This window comes from Oreochromis aureus, linkage group 18, assembly GCF_013358895.1.
Source record: "Oreochromis aureus strain Israel breed Guangdong linkage group 18, ZZ_aureus, whole genome shotgun sequence".
Taxonomy (NCBI): Eukaryota; Metazoa; Chordata; class Actinopteri; order Cichliformes; family Cichlidae; genus Oreochromis; species Oreochromis aureus.
In genome coordinates, this window is record NC_052959.1 from 16,993,903 (window position 1) to 17,007,873 (window position 13,971).

Here is a 13,971-nt window from a genome sequence, read left to right on the forward strand (position 1 = left end):
TTGAGTTTGCCATGAGCCTTTGACCTTGACTTGCTTTAGGGACACACACAGTGTTCCAGAATGAGCTTATTGTTTAGCGTGTAGCCTTCCAGCCACACAACTTATCATCTATGGCCTTATATTGGCCTTAAGCAATTTGATTTTATATGTATGTGCAAGAAACAAATAAATAAGGATTTAAATGATTTAATTCTCGCTTCTGGCAGAATGTTGTAGAATTATTATTTATTTTTGTTTTTGTTTAACTCTATTGTCCTTTGAGATAGCTTACATAATTCGCAATCTAATTAAGCCTCTGCAACAACGTTGAGTTTCAGTATGAACAAATAAAGAGGCAGTTTTTAGCTCCAAAATTAGCATTTTATTTGGAAGGTTGGGGTCAGAGATGTATAATTTGTGTTCCAGTACACATGGTTATCCACAAAGCTTAAGTCCAACACCTTTTTCCAGTCTTAAAGCTGATTCCGTAATTAGTGCCCACCCCCACCCCCAACCCTTTTTGGTACAAATTCAACAGTTGTGCTGACAAGATCACTACTTTAATTTCTTTTTTTTTAAGTGTGTTTTTTTTTTTTCGTTTTTTTCTTACAAAAAACTCTCTTAACTTCTACACATTTAATGTCACCCAGATTTTTATTTTTTTTCTTTCCACTTTGTAAATAAATTTGGGAAACAACAATTTTTTTTTTCCTTTCTGTTGTCATGAAAAGATAAAAACATGCAAAAAACTTGAATTTGTAGTTCAAATTATACATTTACAAGTTTGGAACTTTTCGCACTTCTTCATATACTACATCAAAAGAAAGGATAAAGAAAAGAAAACATTATGTACACATTATCTTATCTTTTTACAGTGAAGTAAAACTCGAAAATACCAGATGATGACTAAGGCAAATGAAGTGTACATAGATTAGACCAAAAAAGTTTTTTGTTGTTTTTGTAAAATACTACATCACTTCAAAAAAAGAGAACAAAAAGCTGCTACAAAAGTATGATTCATAACTCCCTTTATTTGCAACCAGCTGCATAATTTTTTAATTTTTTTGTGTTTTTTTTAGTGAGAAAGTCTAGAAGTCTAGCATACTGTACAGTGTTGCTCGTAACTGTTTTTCTTTTCCAACCAAACTAACAAATGATCCTTCATTTCTTCATCGTTGTGGTTCATTTAAATAATCCTCAACAAACAGGAGCATTTTTGTAACCAAAGGAGAAAAAAAAAGCATGTAGAAGCATACCAGAGTGTAACATACTTTGTTTGAAATCACTCCAAAAGTCAGTACCATTAAAGCCTTGAACATAAAACTAATCATTTAGATCCAAAAAAATGTACAAAAAGGCACATTATATCCCAGTGCTTCTGTACTGTGAAATTCAAGTGTAACTGAGCGCATTCAATACCAACAATCTGAATGGTGACAGTCCACCAGTGTTCCCTCCCACTTCCTCCGTAACTGGACCACAGTCTATGCCTAAGCTTTCAACAAGCATATGTATGCGTAGACTACAACAATAAGCCTAGGTTGGTTGTTTTTTGAAAAAAATTCTGAATCAATGTTTATTTTTTTGTTTATTTTCTGTCATGGTTCTACCTCTCTCTCTCAGGGAATATCAGCTGTCCATGTCCATCAACAGGAAATCTTTCCTTTTCTTCATTTTTTTTTTCTCTCATCTTTATATCCTTCAGGGCGTGACTGTGTGTCCTAGTCGTCACTTCCACCGTACATGTCTGCCAGTTTTCTAAAGCGAGGGCCCCAGTCGTTGAGGTAATCGTAGTCCTGGTCACCCCCGCTGCTGGAGGAGTTGAGGGAGCTTAGGGAGCCAGCTGTGGAGCCGCTGCCCTCGTAGTCGAACACTAGCAGGGAGTCGTAGGGAGGAGCGGTGGGGTCATTGTCTGCTGCCTTGAGTCCCTGTACAAAAAAAAAAAGAGTTAGATGAGAAGATTAAACACCGTCTCCAACAAGGAGTGAGTCACGTAAAAATAACTCTCTCCCACCCACTGCCGCACACAAACGGCTGTACTAAAAACAGTCGGTCGCTCCCTCCGCACTTGTTCAGGAAATAAGGTTCTTGTCTGGATTAATCAGGCTCTACTGTTCCTGTGTGTTTCCTCTGTGTTTTTTCATTGGGATTCTCCTGATGTTTCTAGGCTGCTGGCTTGATCGAAAGCCAAGATTGAGCATGACCAGTAGCCTCAGATGACAGTTCCATCTCCCCTTCCCCCAACTAACACTCCTCTGGCTTCGTACAGGGAGCACGACTCTGGCACCGACACATGGTCGTCTATCATCAGATCAAAATATTTGTAACATTTTATATCTGAATGTGGCCTAAACACTAAGCCTAACTGTTGCAACCAGAGAGAATGTGTCTCTGTGTGTTATCGTGAAGCCCGCAGTGCTGGTGGGAGCAGTTCTACTTTCAAGATCATGTTTGACATTCCCAGAAATCCTCACACCAGTGTGAAAAGTCCTCATGGATTGTTATTGATTTCCAGCCTCCTTCCTTAACGGGACTTGGGAGAGTTGATGGATTGCCAGTCTAGGAGTTGAGATGCGCTTTGGCCATGAACCATTTGGATCCAGGCTTCTTTTCTCCCTTTTACCCCCCGGAACTGAGGACACCCAACAAATAACAAATGAATTAAAAATAAAGTGGAGCAACATAACGCAGAGAGACGAGACCTCAGCTCGCTGGGAACTTGTCGAAGATTTATAGTTTCCTCTGCACTGCCATTACAGTGCTGAAATGCTCTCAAATAAAAAGATGTATTGAATTAAAGTGCCCGGGCACTTAGCGATTATTTTCCACTTGTTAGCTTTTTGTTAAGTATTTGCTCAGGGCTGTGGTGCTGATAATTTTGTGGGAAATATGACAGATGGATCGTTCATTACAATTACAACCATAATCGCTCTGCTGGTTATAGCCCCCTCCATCTACAACCACAACCCCACTGGCAGTTTCATAAGGTTAGTCAATCACAGAACTCACTGTAATTTCATTGTTAACTGAGTCATACACCGCACCGAAGATAATAACCACTCGTAGTAAAATGGTGAACTCGCGGTCTCTTTTTTTGTGCCACGGTTAACAAAGAGATGTGCAATCAATCCACTGTAATCTCTAGGCACACCTAACCCCGCCAGGCTCTATGTAAAACAATGAACGCAATCATTTAAGGTTTGCGTCCCTCTGTGGAGAGACGTCCCACCTGTGGACAACAAAGGTCATTTGACGTTGGTGCTATTGTATTTAAACTAACCCCTCCCCCTCTGTCAGAACAGAGCAGGAGTTCAGTAATAGACCTTTGTTTGTCAGATTGTCAAGTTAAAGTCCTTCTGCTAAACCTATTCCTATTTTTTGTCCATCTAATTTAATTAGGAGACACAAGCTCCTGGGGCATGTGCAGACCATTCAGGATGGAGATCAGACACACTCCCCCTCCCCCAGCCCTCGCTGTCTCCCTGCTCCTTTGGCAGATAGCCCTATCAGTTAGGTCGGATTCCAGCTCCATGTGCATGCTGAAGCTACCATGACTGAGCTTTAGTGGCAGTCAAATTTGGAACTAAAAACAGCATTTTCTAGGTCAGGGTGCTCGGAAATGTCTCAAAGGTCTTGCAAGCACTATAAAATGATATGTTTAAAAAAAAAAACTAAAGAAAAAAATAGGTGATCAAGAATGGTTTAAACTGTCAGGCTGCTACTCGCGGGACAGCACAGACTATTACATTTCACCACATATTAGCTGTTACGACAAGTAACATGGCTCACGGTGAGATTAAAATAAGAGGTGCCTGAGTAAAGGGATCTGAGAGATAGATGTTCGGGGGCAGAGCAGAGAGAGCTAGCGCTAATCTAAAAACATGGGCACCATCCAAAAACTAGGGGAGAACTCCATTTGTAATGCTGTGAAACTCTTGTCTGTTGGAGCTTGTGAAAAATATATGACTGCTCTTTTCATTTTACATTCTCCCTTCATGCTGGAGTCAATGATGGCCTGAGGCAAACGAGGGCACGCCGAACAGTTCACTGCGATAGAAAGCCAATGTATTGCTTCTCTCATCTCCTATTTCTATGCTGACACATCTATAACTCTACTTTGGCGGAAAGTGAGGAGAAAAACAATTATATCCAAGTGAGTTAGCATCATGTACTTTTTGGGCTTTATACATGTCTGAGTGGATATTTCTGAAATGAGAAAAGTTTCAACTTTCTGCTGGGAAAAGATGAAAACAATTCTCATAACGACTGATTCAATTTAAAGTACTTCTCTGTCAACTACAAGGGAGCGAGCAACTCCTTGATGCTCAGTCATATGAGCCAAATTGTTTATTTAGACACAAGTTTATTATAAGAAAACCAGTCAGCTTGGAAATGAAATTCAAGCTTTGCGAGATCTCTGATCCTTTTATTTTAGCTCTTATCTTTGGATTTGATTTTCACCTCACCGCAAAACAATGTCAGATTTCAACAACATTACTGGCTGATGTTTTTACCTCATTGATGAAGTCTCCGATGTCTCCGGGGTGGGGTGCTGCCGACCTCATTGGGTACTGTGGCTCAGGGTGGAGGGGCCTCTCGTCTAGACGGCGGATTCCCACCGGCTTGATGGCATCGGGCTCTATCGTGTCCGGCTGCTGGAGCTGACTCAGGTCGTAATCCTGGGGAACACAGACAGAAGGGACTTAGCTAAGCACCGTGGAAAGACCCCAAACTGAGTATGATTATTTAAATAGGTAAGCACATCCTGTGCTGTAAGTAGGAAGAAGGAGTTCAGCTCAGTGGAGGGGAGATTTTAAAGTTAGAATGCAGCGAGAAGAGTTGAGGGAACACGAGGGAAACTTTAATCTTCTTGTCTGTGAAGTACAAGCCCAGGGACAATTTGACACATAAAAAAGCGCCAGCGCTGAGGGGGGGCCAAGCTGAGGACCACATCATACGCTGCAGAGTGTTTGTACTTGGGCGGTGTGCTGCAGGAAGGATGTGCAGGCGACTGTTTTGCTCTAATCAATGCCCAGACACGGGATGGTGGATATGCATAAGCCATTCCTAATCCTATTAACATTACCAAGGCAACCTGAATGGCTCGCAGTTTGTGCAAAGTCATGGGCAAGGAAGAAGGAGGAAAAAAAGGGTGAAGAGAAAAAAGGAGTTAAGAGCGAGAAAGAGGCTGTGGTGAAGAACAACCCAGCTGAGCTGAATGACTGAATGGTATCAGGGTGACAGCAGATATGATAGAGAAAATGCCATTTGAGAATCAGAGTGTGTGCCTAATAAGCGTGCATGATGGATTGTCCCTCTTTAAGAGATTTTCGTAATCCATCCATCTCTAATATCCCCCTTCAAAATTGTCTTTGCTCAGTTGCACATGTACCTACACACAGACGCTCGAAAGAGTGGAAAAACGTGCAGATATTCTTGAAACTATTTTTAAAAAAAAATACCAATACAACAAATCCTCAAATGAAGCACCAACATCCTGAATAGAAAAAACACAGCCAAGCAAGAATTCAGTTTACAACTACTTTACTCTATTTTTTTTCTTTTGCTATTTGATTTAATACCCAATAACAAAAGCTCTGATGGTGAATGGAGTATAATAACAATCACATGCCACACAAAAAAGGTATCCATCATCTTTGGCTCATTTCAGTCCAACTCCCATTTCACCTTGTCTAAGGTCGTGCTCCAGAAGGGTCAGGAACAAGTGACAGGAATTGCAATGGAGCCATATAATGGCTGAACTATGCAGGAAGGTCTAATGATATACCAGCCCCCTTCAGGGATCAGACTCTTCACACATACGCTGGCCTGACGAAATAGTTGCCACCGGCGTTCATGACCCACATTCAAAGAAGACTAAACATTGTTAAGCCTTATACACCCTATATATATATATATATATATATATATATATATATATATATATATATATATATATATATATATATATATATATATATATATATATATATATATATATGTATGTATGTATTTGAACTGCAAGTCCAAACCATGCTTAAAACTTTAAAACATGCTTTAAAATGCAAGGTGACTGTTAGAGGATTATTTTGTCATTCTGTTTTATTGTGATGCGTTTGGTCATCATTCTCAGTGGAGGATCAGATCAGAAGATTACTACCATTCTCATGTCCATGCAATTATAAGCTTATCATTAGCTCAGCATAGAGACTAGAAATAGGGCTGCTTGTAAGCAGTTCCCCATCTTCGCTGAGGTTACTTCTTACTGTGCAGATTTGAGCATAGTTTTCCTTTTCTTATATACAGCAATATTAATAAAACAAGAGTTAAAAAAAAAAAAGAAATCCAAAAATTTGAAAAACTATTTGAAAGCTGTAGATGTAGTTCAGTAATTATTTTCTTTTGCTCAGGGTTATGAAAAATTTAAATAATGACCAAAGGTGCAAAAAAGCAAGCGCTATTTTCTAATAAATTTGGAGTTCTCCTTGAAGTTAAGTCATAGTTCCTCTGATGTGCAGAATGTCTTCTTATCTGTGTAACAGGTGGTTAATTTGTTTCATTTATTGAAAAATAAATCAAAACCTTTCTCTTTTTTTTAAAGCATGCCTTCAAAGCCACGCTGGGTTAGGTTAAGGTGAAGGAAATTTTCCTGAGGTCACTTAAGGAAGCAGATGGCTCTTTCTCTCCCATTTTTTTAACTTGCAAACCTGTCGACAACTGTTTGTCCATCTGTCATTATTTCCTTATTATTACTTTTTTCACTGTGTGCTGAGTGTGTGCCTGATCAGCTGTCTGCCTTTGATAAAATGCGTACTTCACAGAGCAATACAAAACCAGGGCAATGGCAGCAACAACTAAAATCATATACTCTGAGCGCACCCAATGGTCTGACACTTCAATTTCCTCCCCAGCGGGAGATAGGGAGAACAGAGGTGGGCATTATAAAGACCACATTGCTGGGAAAGTCAGGTCTATTTTTTACCCAACACTGACTTCGCCGATTCCACAGACAAGACCATTTTCTCCTGGCTCCCTGCCCTTCTCAGCACCACTCAAAATGGAAGCTTGTTTTCCCTCAATAAATCGCTGCACCCGCTCGTTTGCCTTTGAGGGGTGTTATATCATGTGGCCGTTTCCTTTTCAACATGTTTTGGGCCGCAAGTTTGTGCATTTTGTGCTGGAAAGTGAGGACGCGAATACACAAGTGGTTCAGTCCCTCCTGTCTAATCACTGGCAGATGTGTAATGGCTTTCCAGTCGTATTGTTACCTTAGACAGGGCTTCATTATTGTGCCACAGCAGATGTCTGTCTCTAAATGACATCAGCTTACCAATTACAAGTCTCCCAGGCTAATTTGCCACTGCTCTGGGTCAGGCTGGGGTCTCCCGCACATTTCTGCTATATCTAAGCTACCAAAGCACTTCAGCAAGCAGCAAGAAAATAGCCCATTTGGTATATTACTGCCTTTTTTTTATGAAATGATTCCATTTTGCTAACAAGGGGTTATTAGGACAATTGAATTTGTGCCTGTGTGTGAGCCTGATCAGTGCGGGATGATATAGAGATGTGACTCTACCGATGCCTGTGGCAATGTATGTCTGTTGTGTTGGTGTTGCGAAGCGGAGAGCAGTTCCAGTTGAGAGACATTCCCAATATTTCTGGAACCAATTGGATCAAAATGTGTTTGCCTTATTGATTCGAGCTTTCGATTTCCAGCTCCCTCCTAGAAAAAAAACTTCCAATTTACAATAAAAACTGTCTTACAATTCATTGTGAATTGCTGAAGTGTATCCTAAAGCGGCACAATGAGCAGACCTCATGCTAGAATGAAGCATTGTAAGTCTATGCATGCTTGCAGAAAGAATCTAGGTGGTCCTCTATGTCCTTAGTAGCTTCAGCTATGCAGAAATTGCTTCCGTGCTGCATAAATATGACCTGAATATTCCTCACCAACAAAGACCACACACTGTACAGCTAAATGATGTGTATAGCATGGCATTTCTCTGCAGTTTGAATAGACTCCTAAGCTGCAATAACACAAAAGTTCTCCACAAAACAAGAAAAGAAAGAAAAAGAACAAAAAGGTGTTTGGGTAAACATATAAACATGATAGAGTGCAAAAAGAATTTTAGAAATCTGAGCATTATTGTCGTTATTATTAACTTAAAAATGTGCTGATGTGGAATTTTGATACTTTTTGGGTACATCAAAGAATTACAGTTATTTAGGACCATTAATGTCAGGATTGATATTTTTTATATTGTCATTTGTGCTTAAAAGCATATAATCATTTGTATGCTGATAAAATATCTTATCCTTATTAGGTCTGATAAGATTCTGTGTGCACTTGTGTACCATGAGACGACAAGAAGCAGCCTCGACGTTATAATTTCCATTATAGCTTTAGAAACCAGACTGTTCTGTTTCTTAAAGTGCAAGACTTCACACCTTTAAATGTTCATTTGAGATATGACCTATTGCAAGTTCCTGTTTTTATAGTTTAGCAAGACGCTTACTTCTGCATTTGTCTATGTATGGCATGGCTGGAAACACACACACACATGCACCTACACACACCCACACACATGAATACAGACACTGATGTTGTTCAGATATGCCTGCTTAAGAATGTCACGTGTATTTGTAATTCCATATTCATGTATGTGACAATAAAAAGGGCTGTAGCGAAGGAGTCAGTTGAAGTGGGCTGAGTTCAGGTGAAGGAATCTTTTCCTCAACTTTGGCTGACTTCCCTCGCGAGCCACAAACACGGAGAGCGCCTTCTTGTCTTGTTTTGTCGTGCAGTTATTGGTCTTTTGTTCCAGTGGGGTTTTTATGCTTTAATAAACCCAAGAATTAAAATCTGGTTTACTTTACTGCAGTTACTCTTAACTGCCCCTGAGATGTTTTCTTGTTTCATATCTCCCTGTACTAAACTATGTTGACACAGTCCAAATAAATTAAAAAAAAAATGTAACTTTCCATTTGTAAAGTATTTTTCTGTTACTTTATTTATTAATGTCTAATTAATATAGACATCAATACATACAGTAATGTGCAAAAATCAAAAACAGAGTCTCTATAATCCTAACCAACTTGAAAGTCGATATTTGGTACGATCTAGGGCTGTTCGATTTAACGATATATATCGGATGATGATATAAAAACATCTATTGTTTCATTTTACGCTATCGTTTGTTTCGTGGTGTCGCAAAATAAACTGTTTACGGCAATACTTTTTCATCGTTTTGATGGTCACTGTAGTGGCTATATTAATTTCTTAAAGTTCTCTCTTTCTCTTATATTTAATATAACCACACTACGGACGGACAAGCGCCTGTTTTTATGCGTTGCCGTTAGCAACAACAACGGTAAAACCATCGCGTGTCCGGTTGTTTATTTTCCACATAAACCTTTCACAATAAAGCTCAAGATCCTGTTGAGACTTTTCAAAATAAACTGAATCACCTGAAAGGGTATGCAGAGTATTTAGGGATAAGAAGCAAAAAAGAGCCGTCAGGCGCTAAAACATAAACCTTAGACTCAAACGTTAGAACAGGCTTTTCCCCGCAGCACGCGGTGTAATAAATACTCACAAAGAAAACGGTGGCCATTACAACTTATGTCTAAAAATGTATAGTTTCATGCATCGGTTAAAACACTCGACTCCAGGTACACGACGCCCAGCTGGAAACACTTCATGCAAGTCGAGTTGCCCGAGATTCACAGAATTTACAGAAAATGTTAAATTTTGTGATTTATATCGTTATCGGGACGATAGATGTCTTATATCGGGATATGAGATTTTGGTCATATCGCACAGCCCTAGTACGATCACCTTTACTCTTTGACACACCCTGAACTCTCCCTGGCAAGCTTTCCCAAGCAGTCTTCAGGAATAGTTCTCCAGGCTTCTTGAAGGACACTGAAAGCTGATTGATAGTGGTCTATTATTTTTTTGTTTTTCTATTCAGGTATACTTGTATTTGGGGTCTTTGCCATGCTGAAACATTTCTATGTTGCAATTAAATGCTTTGCAGATGATACTGCATGGTAGATAAAATCTGATCGTACTTTGCTGCGTTCATAATTCCATGAAGTTTGACATTGAGAGCAGACCCAAACCATGACAGAGCCTCCACCGTGTTTTACAGTTGGCTGTAGACTCTCGTGCCGTACTTCTCTCCTGATCTTTTCTGAACATACTGACGACAATTTGAACGAAAAATTTCACACCATAAGACTTTTTGTTAATTTTGATTTTGACTATAGTTCTTGTGGAAGTTTGCATCATTCAGCCCTTGTTTTTAGGCTTAACATTTTGCATTTTGTCATTCACTTGTTCAGTTTCCTCAGTTCTGGTGGTGAAATATGCCATGTTTTTGGATAATAGCTCTTGGGAATCACCTTCTTGGTGCAAAAAGGACTTTGTTATCAAACTGTGTAATCTGTGGTATTTTCAGTAGATTCAACTATAGAAATGGAAGGGGAAAGTGTTTGCGAGTAACTAGTAAAAGGCATAAAATTACAATTTTAACTATGACTCTTTGAAAAATAGCTTCCTCCATTAAGTTAAACAAACAAAAATCTCTGAAAAATAATCAGGTACAAAGACTGGACTGAAAATGAGTGAAAAAAGCAGCAATTGTCCATAAAAATATTTGCTGCTTTAAAAGATCCTTTAGAAATCCAGGAAAACTATTGCTCAGGACCATTTTAAAAATAAGAACGTCTGGCTCCTTGGAAACAAAATATAAAGAAATGTGGGGTAGCTCAAGGCTTTTGCACAGTACTCTATGATTCATTTATTATTTATTATTAATTTAACTTTTCAATTCAGCACTGTTTGGGTTTTATGATGTTTGTTTGGGGCTGAATGAAAAAGCAGACACTGCCACAAATGTCATCAGATTCTCTTAAAATCATTTAAATCCTGGTAAAATTCACAATCAGTAATTAACATCTGTTGTTACCTATTCTATTGAGAACAGCAGGCTTTCTGATTCTTCAGAGTTTCACCCAAACTGTTACACAGTGTGTTTACCACATGATTCTTACCTGATCCTCTTCTCCTCCACCTTCTTCATCATACTTCAGGATGTTGTCTCTCACGTCATCCTCAGGATCGATAAGGAGCTGCTTAGCCTGACGTTCTTTATCACGACGCTTCATCCACACCACAAACATCAGCACGAGAACTAATAGGCAGAAAGAAAGACAGATCTCATACAATGAAAAATAATAACCGGCATATTTTCATTCAAATGTAATCGGATCCGGTGTTTTAGAGCTTGGACGTGGGCCTGATCAAGGCTATCTTTTTGGTAATCCTGCGGTAATCTAGTGATATCTCGGATAATGTTTAGCTGTCTTTATAATCCCTGTGTGCGTTCGCGTGGTGTGCTGTTTGAGAGAGGCACTGAGACACTCACTGAGGAGGATGATGATGCAGAGCAGAATGGATATGATGGCGCCTGTGCCTAGGCCAGCGGCCATGATGTGCTGCTGGTCAGTGCAGTCTCCGTTGATGTCGCACTGGCACACTTTAATCCGCAGGTAGGAGGTGTTAGACATGGGCAGGTTGCCTGAGTCCGTGATTATGATGGGGATCTCATAGATACCACTTTCAAGGAAGCCAATCTTCAGGCTCACCTGAGCATAGTCACCTGAGAGACAGACAGGAGAAAAGAGCTGTCTTAGCACCTTGTTAGAGGAAACACATTTGGAGTGGTGAGTCTAAAGATTAAATAACTCAGGCTGTTTAAATATAAAAGAGACAGGAAGCCTTTCATAGGGGATTAAGTCTAAACTCTGAATGCTCGTTTGTGTAGACTATGTTCGCAGCACGATTACACTCCTATTACCACAAATATGCAACATAAATTCCTACCTGGAAGTTGCATCAGCATATCTAATCCAAAACATGGTCCTGATTTGGATTTGGAGCTTATAAATCTACTGAATGCGTTTTGATAATGCTGCTTAGGCTAAATTCCCAGCTGCGATAATCCAAATGCCATTATCCTATTAAGATATATTCACTGCGTTTCAACTCGCACCATCTAGTAGCTAACAAACAACAGATGAGTTCCTACACTCGTGTTTTGTTGTAAATTAGCATAAACAATTAATGACTGCTGAGTAAGGTTAATATATTGTTTCATTGTCAGATCTGGCTGTGTGATTTCTACAGCGTGATTTCTACTAATACACAAATTTCACAAGTGCTTTGGAGGATAACAGATGTGAATGCTATAAATACTGTATGATTTGAGACTTTGGAGTTTTCTAATTAATCATCAAATGCCACTTTTTACTTTTCTTTTACATCAACAAACACAAACGTGGGCACGCAAGGGCAAAACAGCCTTCTTCTTTCACATACTATCTGGGGAACAGCAACATGAAGATTAGTTTTACTTAATTAGCCCAGGGCTCGAGTTCCTGAGCAGCACGGTGAAATCACAGTCTGTATCTTACCGCTGATTCTTGTTATGGTCCAGTTTCTCCGAACATCAGCGGGCCTGTTGGCTAACTCAAAGGCAAATGGCCCAGCATTTGGGCTCAGGTCTCCATCAAATGCAGTGATGTTGATGGCATTGGGGTCTGGCTTTTCACATATTTCCACCTCCTGAGGGGACACCCGGGGCGCATTGTCATTGATATCCAGTAGGAAGATTTGGAGAGTTCCTGTGCCACTTGCTGGCGGTATACCTGTGTAAAATAAAAACACACATATAGTTAACATCAACTTTTTACGAGACGCAAGATTTCCCAAAATTCACATATGGAAAGTAATACTTGCTATTGAAATGCAATTTCTCATTTTGCAGTTACTATACAGTGGACATAGAAAAGTAAAGCATGAAGTTTAAACTTTGGGTTCCACTCTAAAAAGCTTTTTGCTCTAGTGGAGGAAGATCTGCACAAAATGAATACTGATCTGAGAATTTAATCTTATGTGGGGAGATGGGCCGAAAGACTTGGATATCAGAACATTTGGTGTGTGTGTGTGTGTGTCTCTGAGTGTGTATGTTTGTATGTGTGTCTGAAGAATGTCTTCCTGACGAAGGGCACGGGTCGGGAATACTAAAGCAGACAAACAGAGCCCACTGTCGCTCCTCTCAGGCTCCTCTATGTATTCACTCAGCTAAGAGGCTTTTTTACCATTCAGGCCACGCTCAAAGGAGCTAGTCATCCAATCCTGACCCATTAATGCTGAGAAACCTCTTTATTGGTGGAGTTTTTAAGCCTATTGGCCTAAGCTATGCTCCGTAGAACAGGGTAAACCTGAACAGAGGTAAATCCCGCCAGTTCAGAGACGAGGTGAATACATCCACATGCTCTGGGATTGCTAGCACATTAACCCCCCAATAAGGTGCTCGGCGTTTCAGATGTGCCAAGTGCCTGGTTTAAGGTTGACCTTCGAGAATTGAGGATGTCTTTGTGGCTTTAACCGAGATAGATTTTTTTTTCAGCAGATGCGTTGCACTTGTGCACTGGCTTCAGGTGAAACACATCACAGAGGTAGTCAAAGTGATGCAAGGTGGAAGATTGACCTTTGAGAGGTGGGCTACACTAGACAGCTAGGCTTCCTTTAGAGAAGTGAGTATTAGCTCTTACTGCATGCTCTAACAGTAAGGCCCGGAATAGAGCGCTTGTGACAGCCTGGGTAAAACACAAAAAAATAGATTCTGTGCATCACAGGAACTTTATTTTTTTATTTATTTTTTTTTTTTTAAACTACTATACTACCATCTAAATAGATGCGTACCATTGTCAGTAGCCAGGAATGTTGCATTGTACAGATTGTTCTTCACATAAGGTGATTCTCGGTCCAAAATGGCAATCGTTGTGATCCGGCCGGTGTTTGTGTCGATCCTTAACCAGTTGGCTGGATCTGAGAGTTTGGAGTACCTGAAAAGAAATACAAAGAGATTCACACAGTGACTCGTTATTTCAAGCCAGGCGTTATTTACCGAGTTCTCTGAT

At 39.8% G+C, this 13,971-nt stretch overlaps 1 protein-coding gene across 1 annotated transcript in view; it reads right to left on the reverse strand.

Moving 5' to 3' along the window:
* Positions 1–338: 338 nt before the first annotated feature.
* cdh2 (cadherin 2, type 1, N-cadherin (neuronal)) overlaps positions 339–13,971 on the reverse strand; it is a 63,246-nt gene continuing 49,613 nt past the window's right edge. Inside the window, exons 11-16 of the mRNA XM_031737750.2 lie at positions 13,754–13,896; positions 12,460–12,693; positions 11,412–11,645; positions 11,038–11,177; positions 4,494–4,658; positions 339–1,907 (exon numbers count right to left, since the gene is read on the reverse strand). Of these exons, the coding sequence (XP_031593610.2) occupies positions 1,701–1,907; positions 4,494–4,658; positions 11,038–11,177; positions 11,412–11,645; positions 12,460–12,693; positions 13,754–13,896 (1,123 nt within the window). The 3' untranslated portion in view covers positions 339–1,700. The remainder of the gene's footprint in view (positions 1,908–4,493; positions 4,659–11,037; positions 11,178–11,411; positions 11,646–12,459; positions 12,694–13,753; positions 13,897–13,971) is intronic.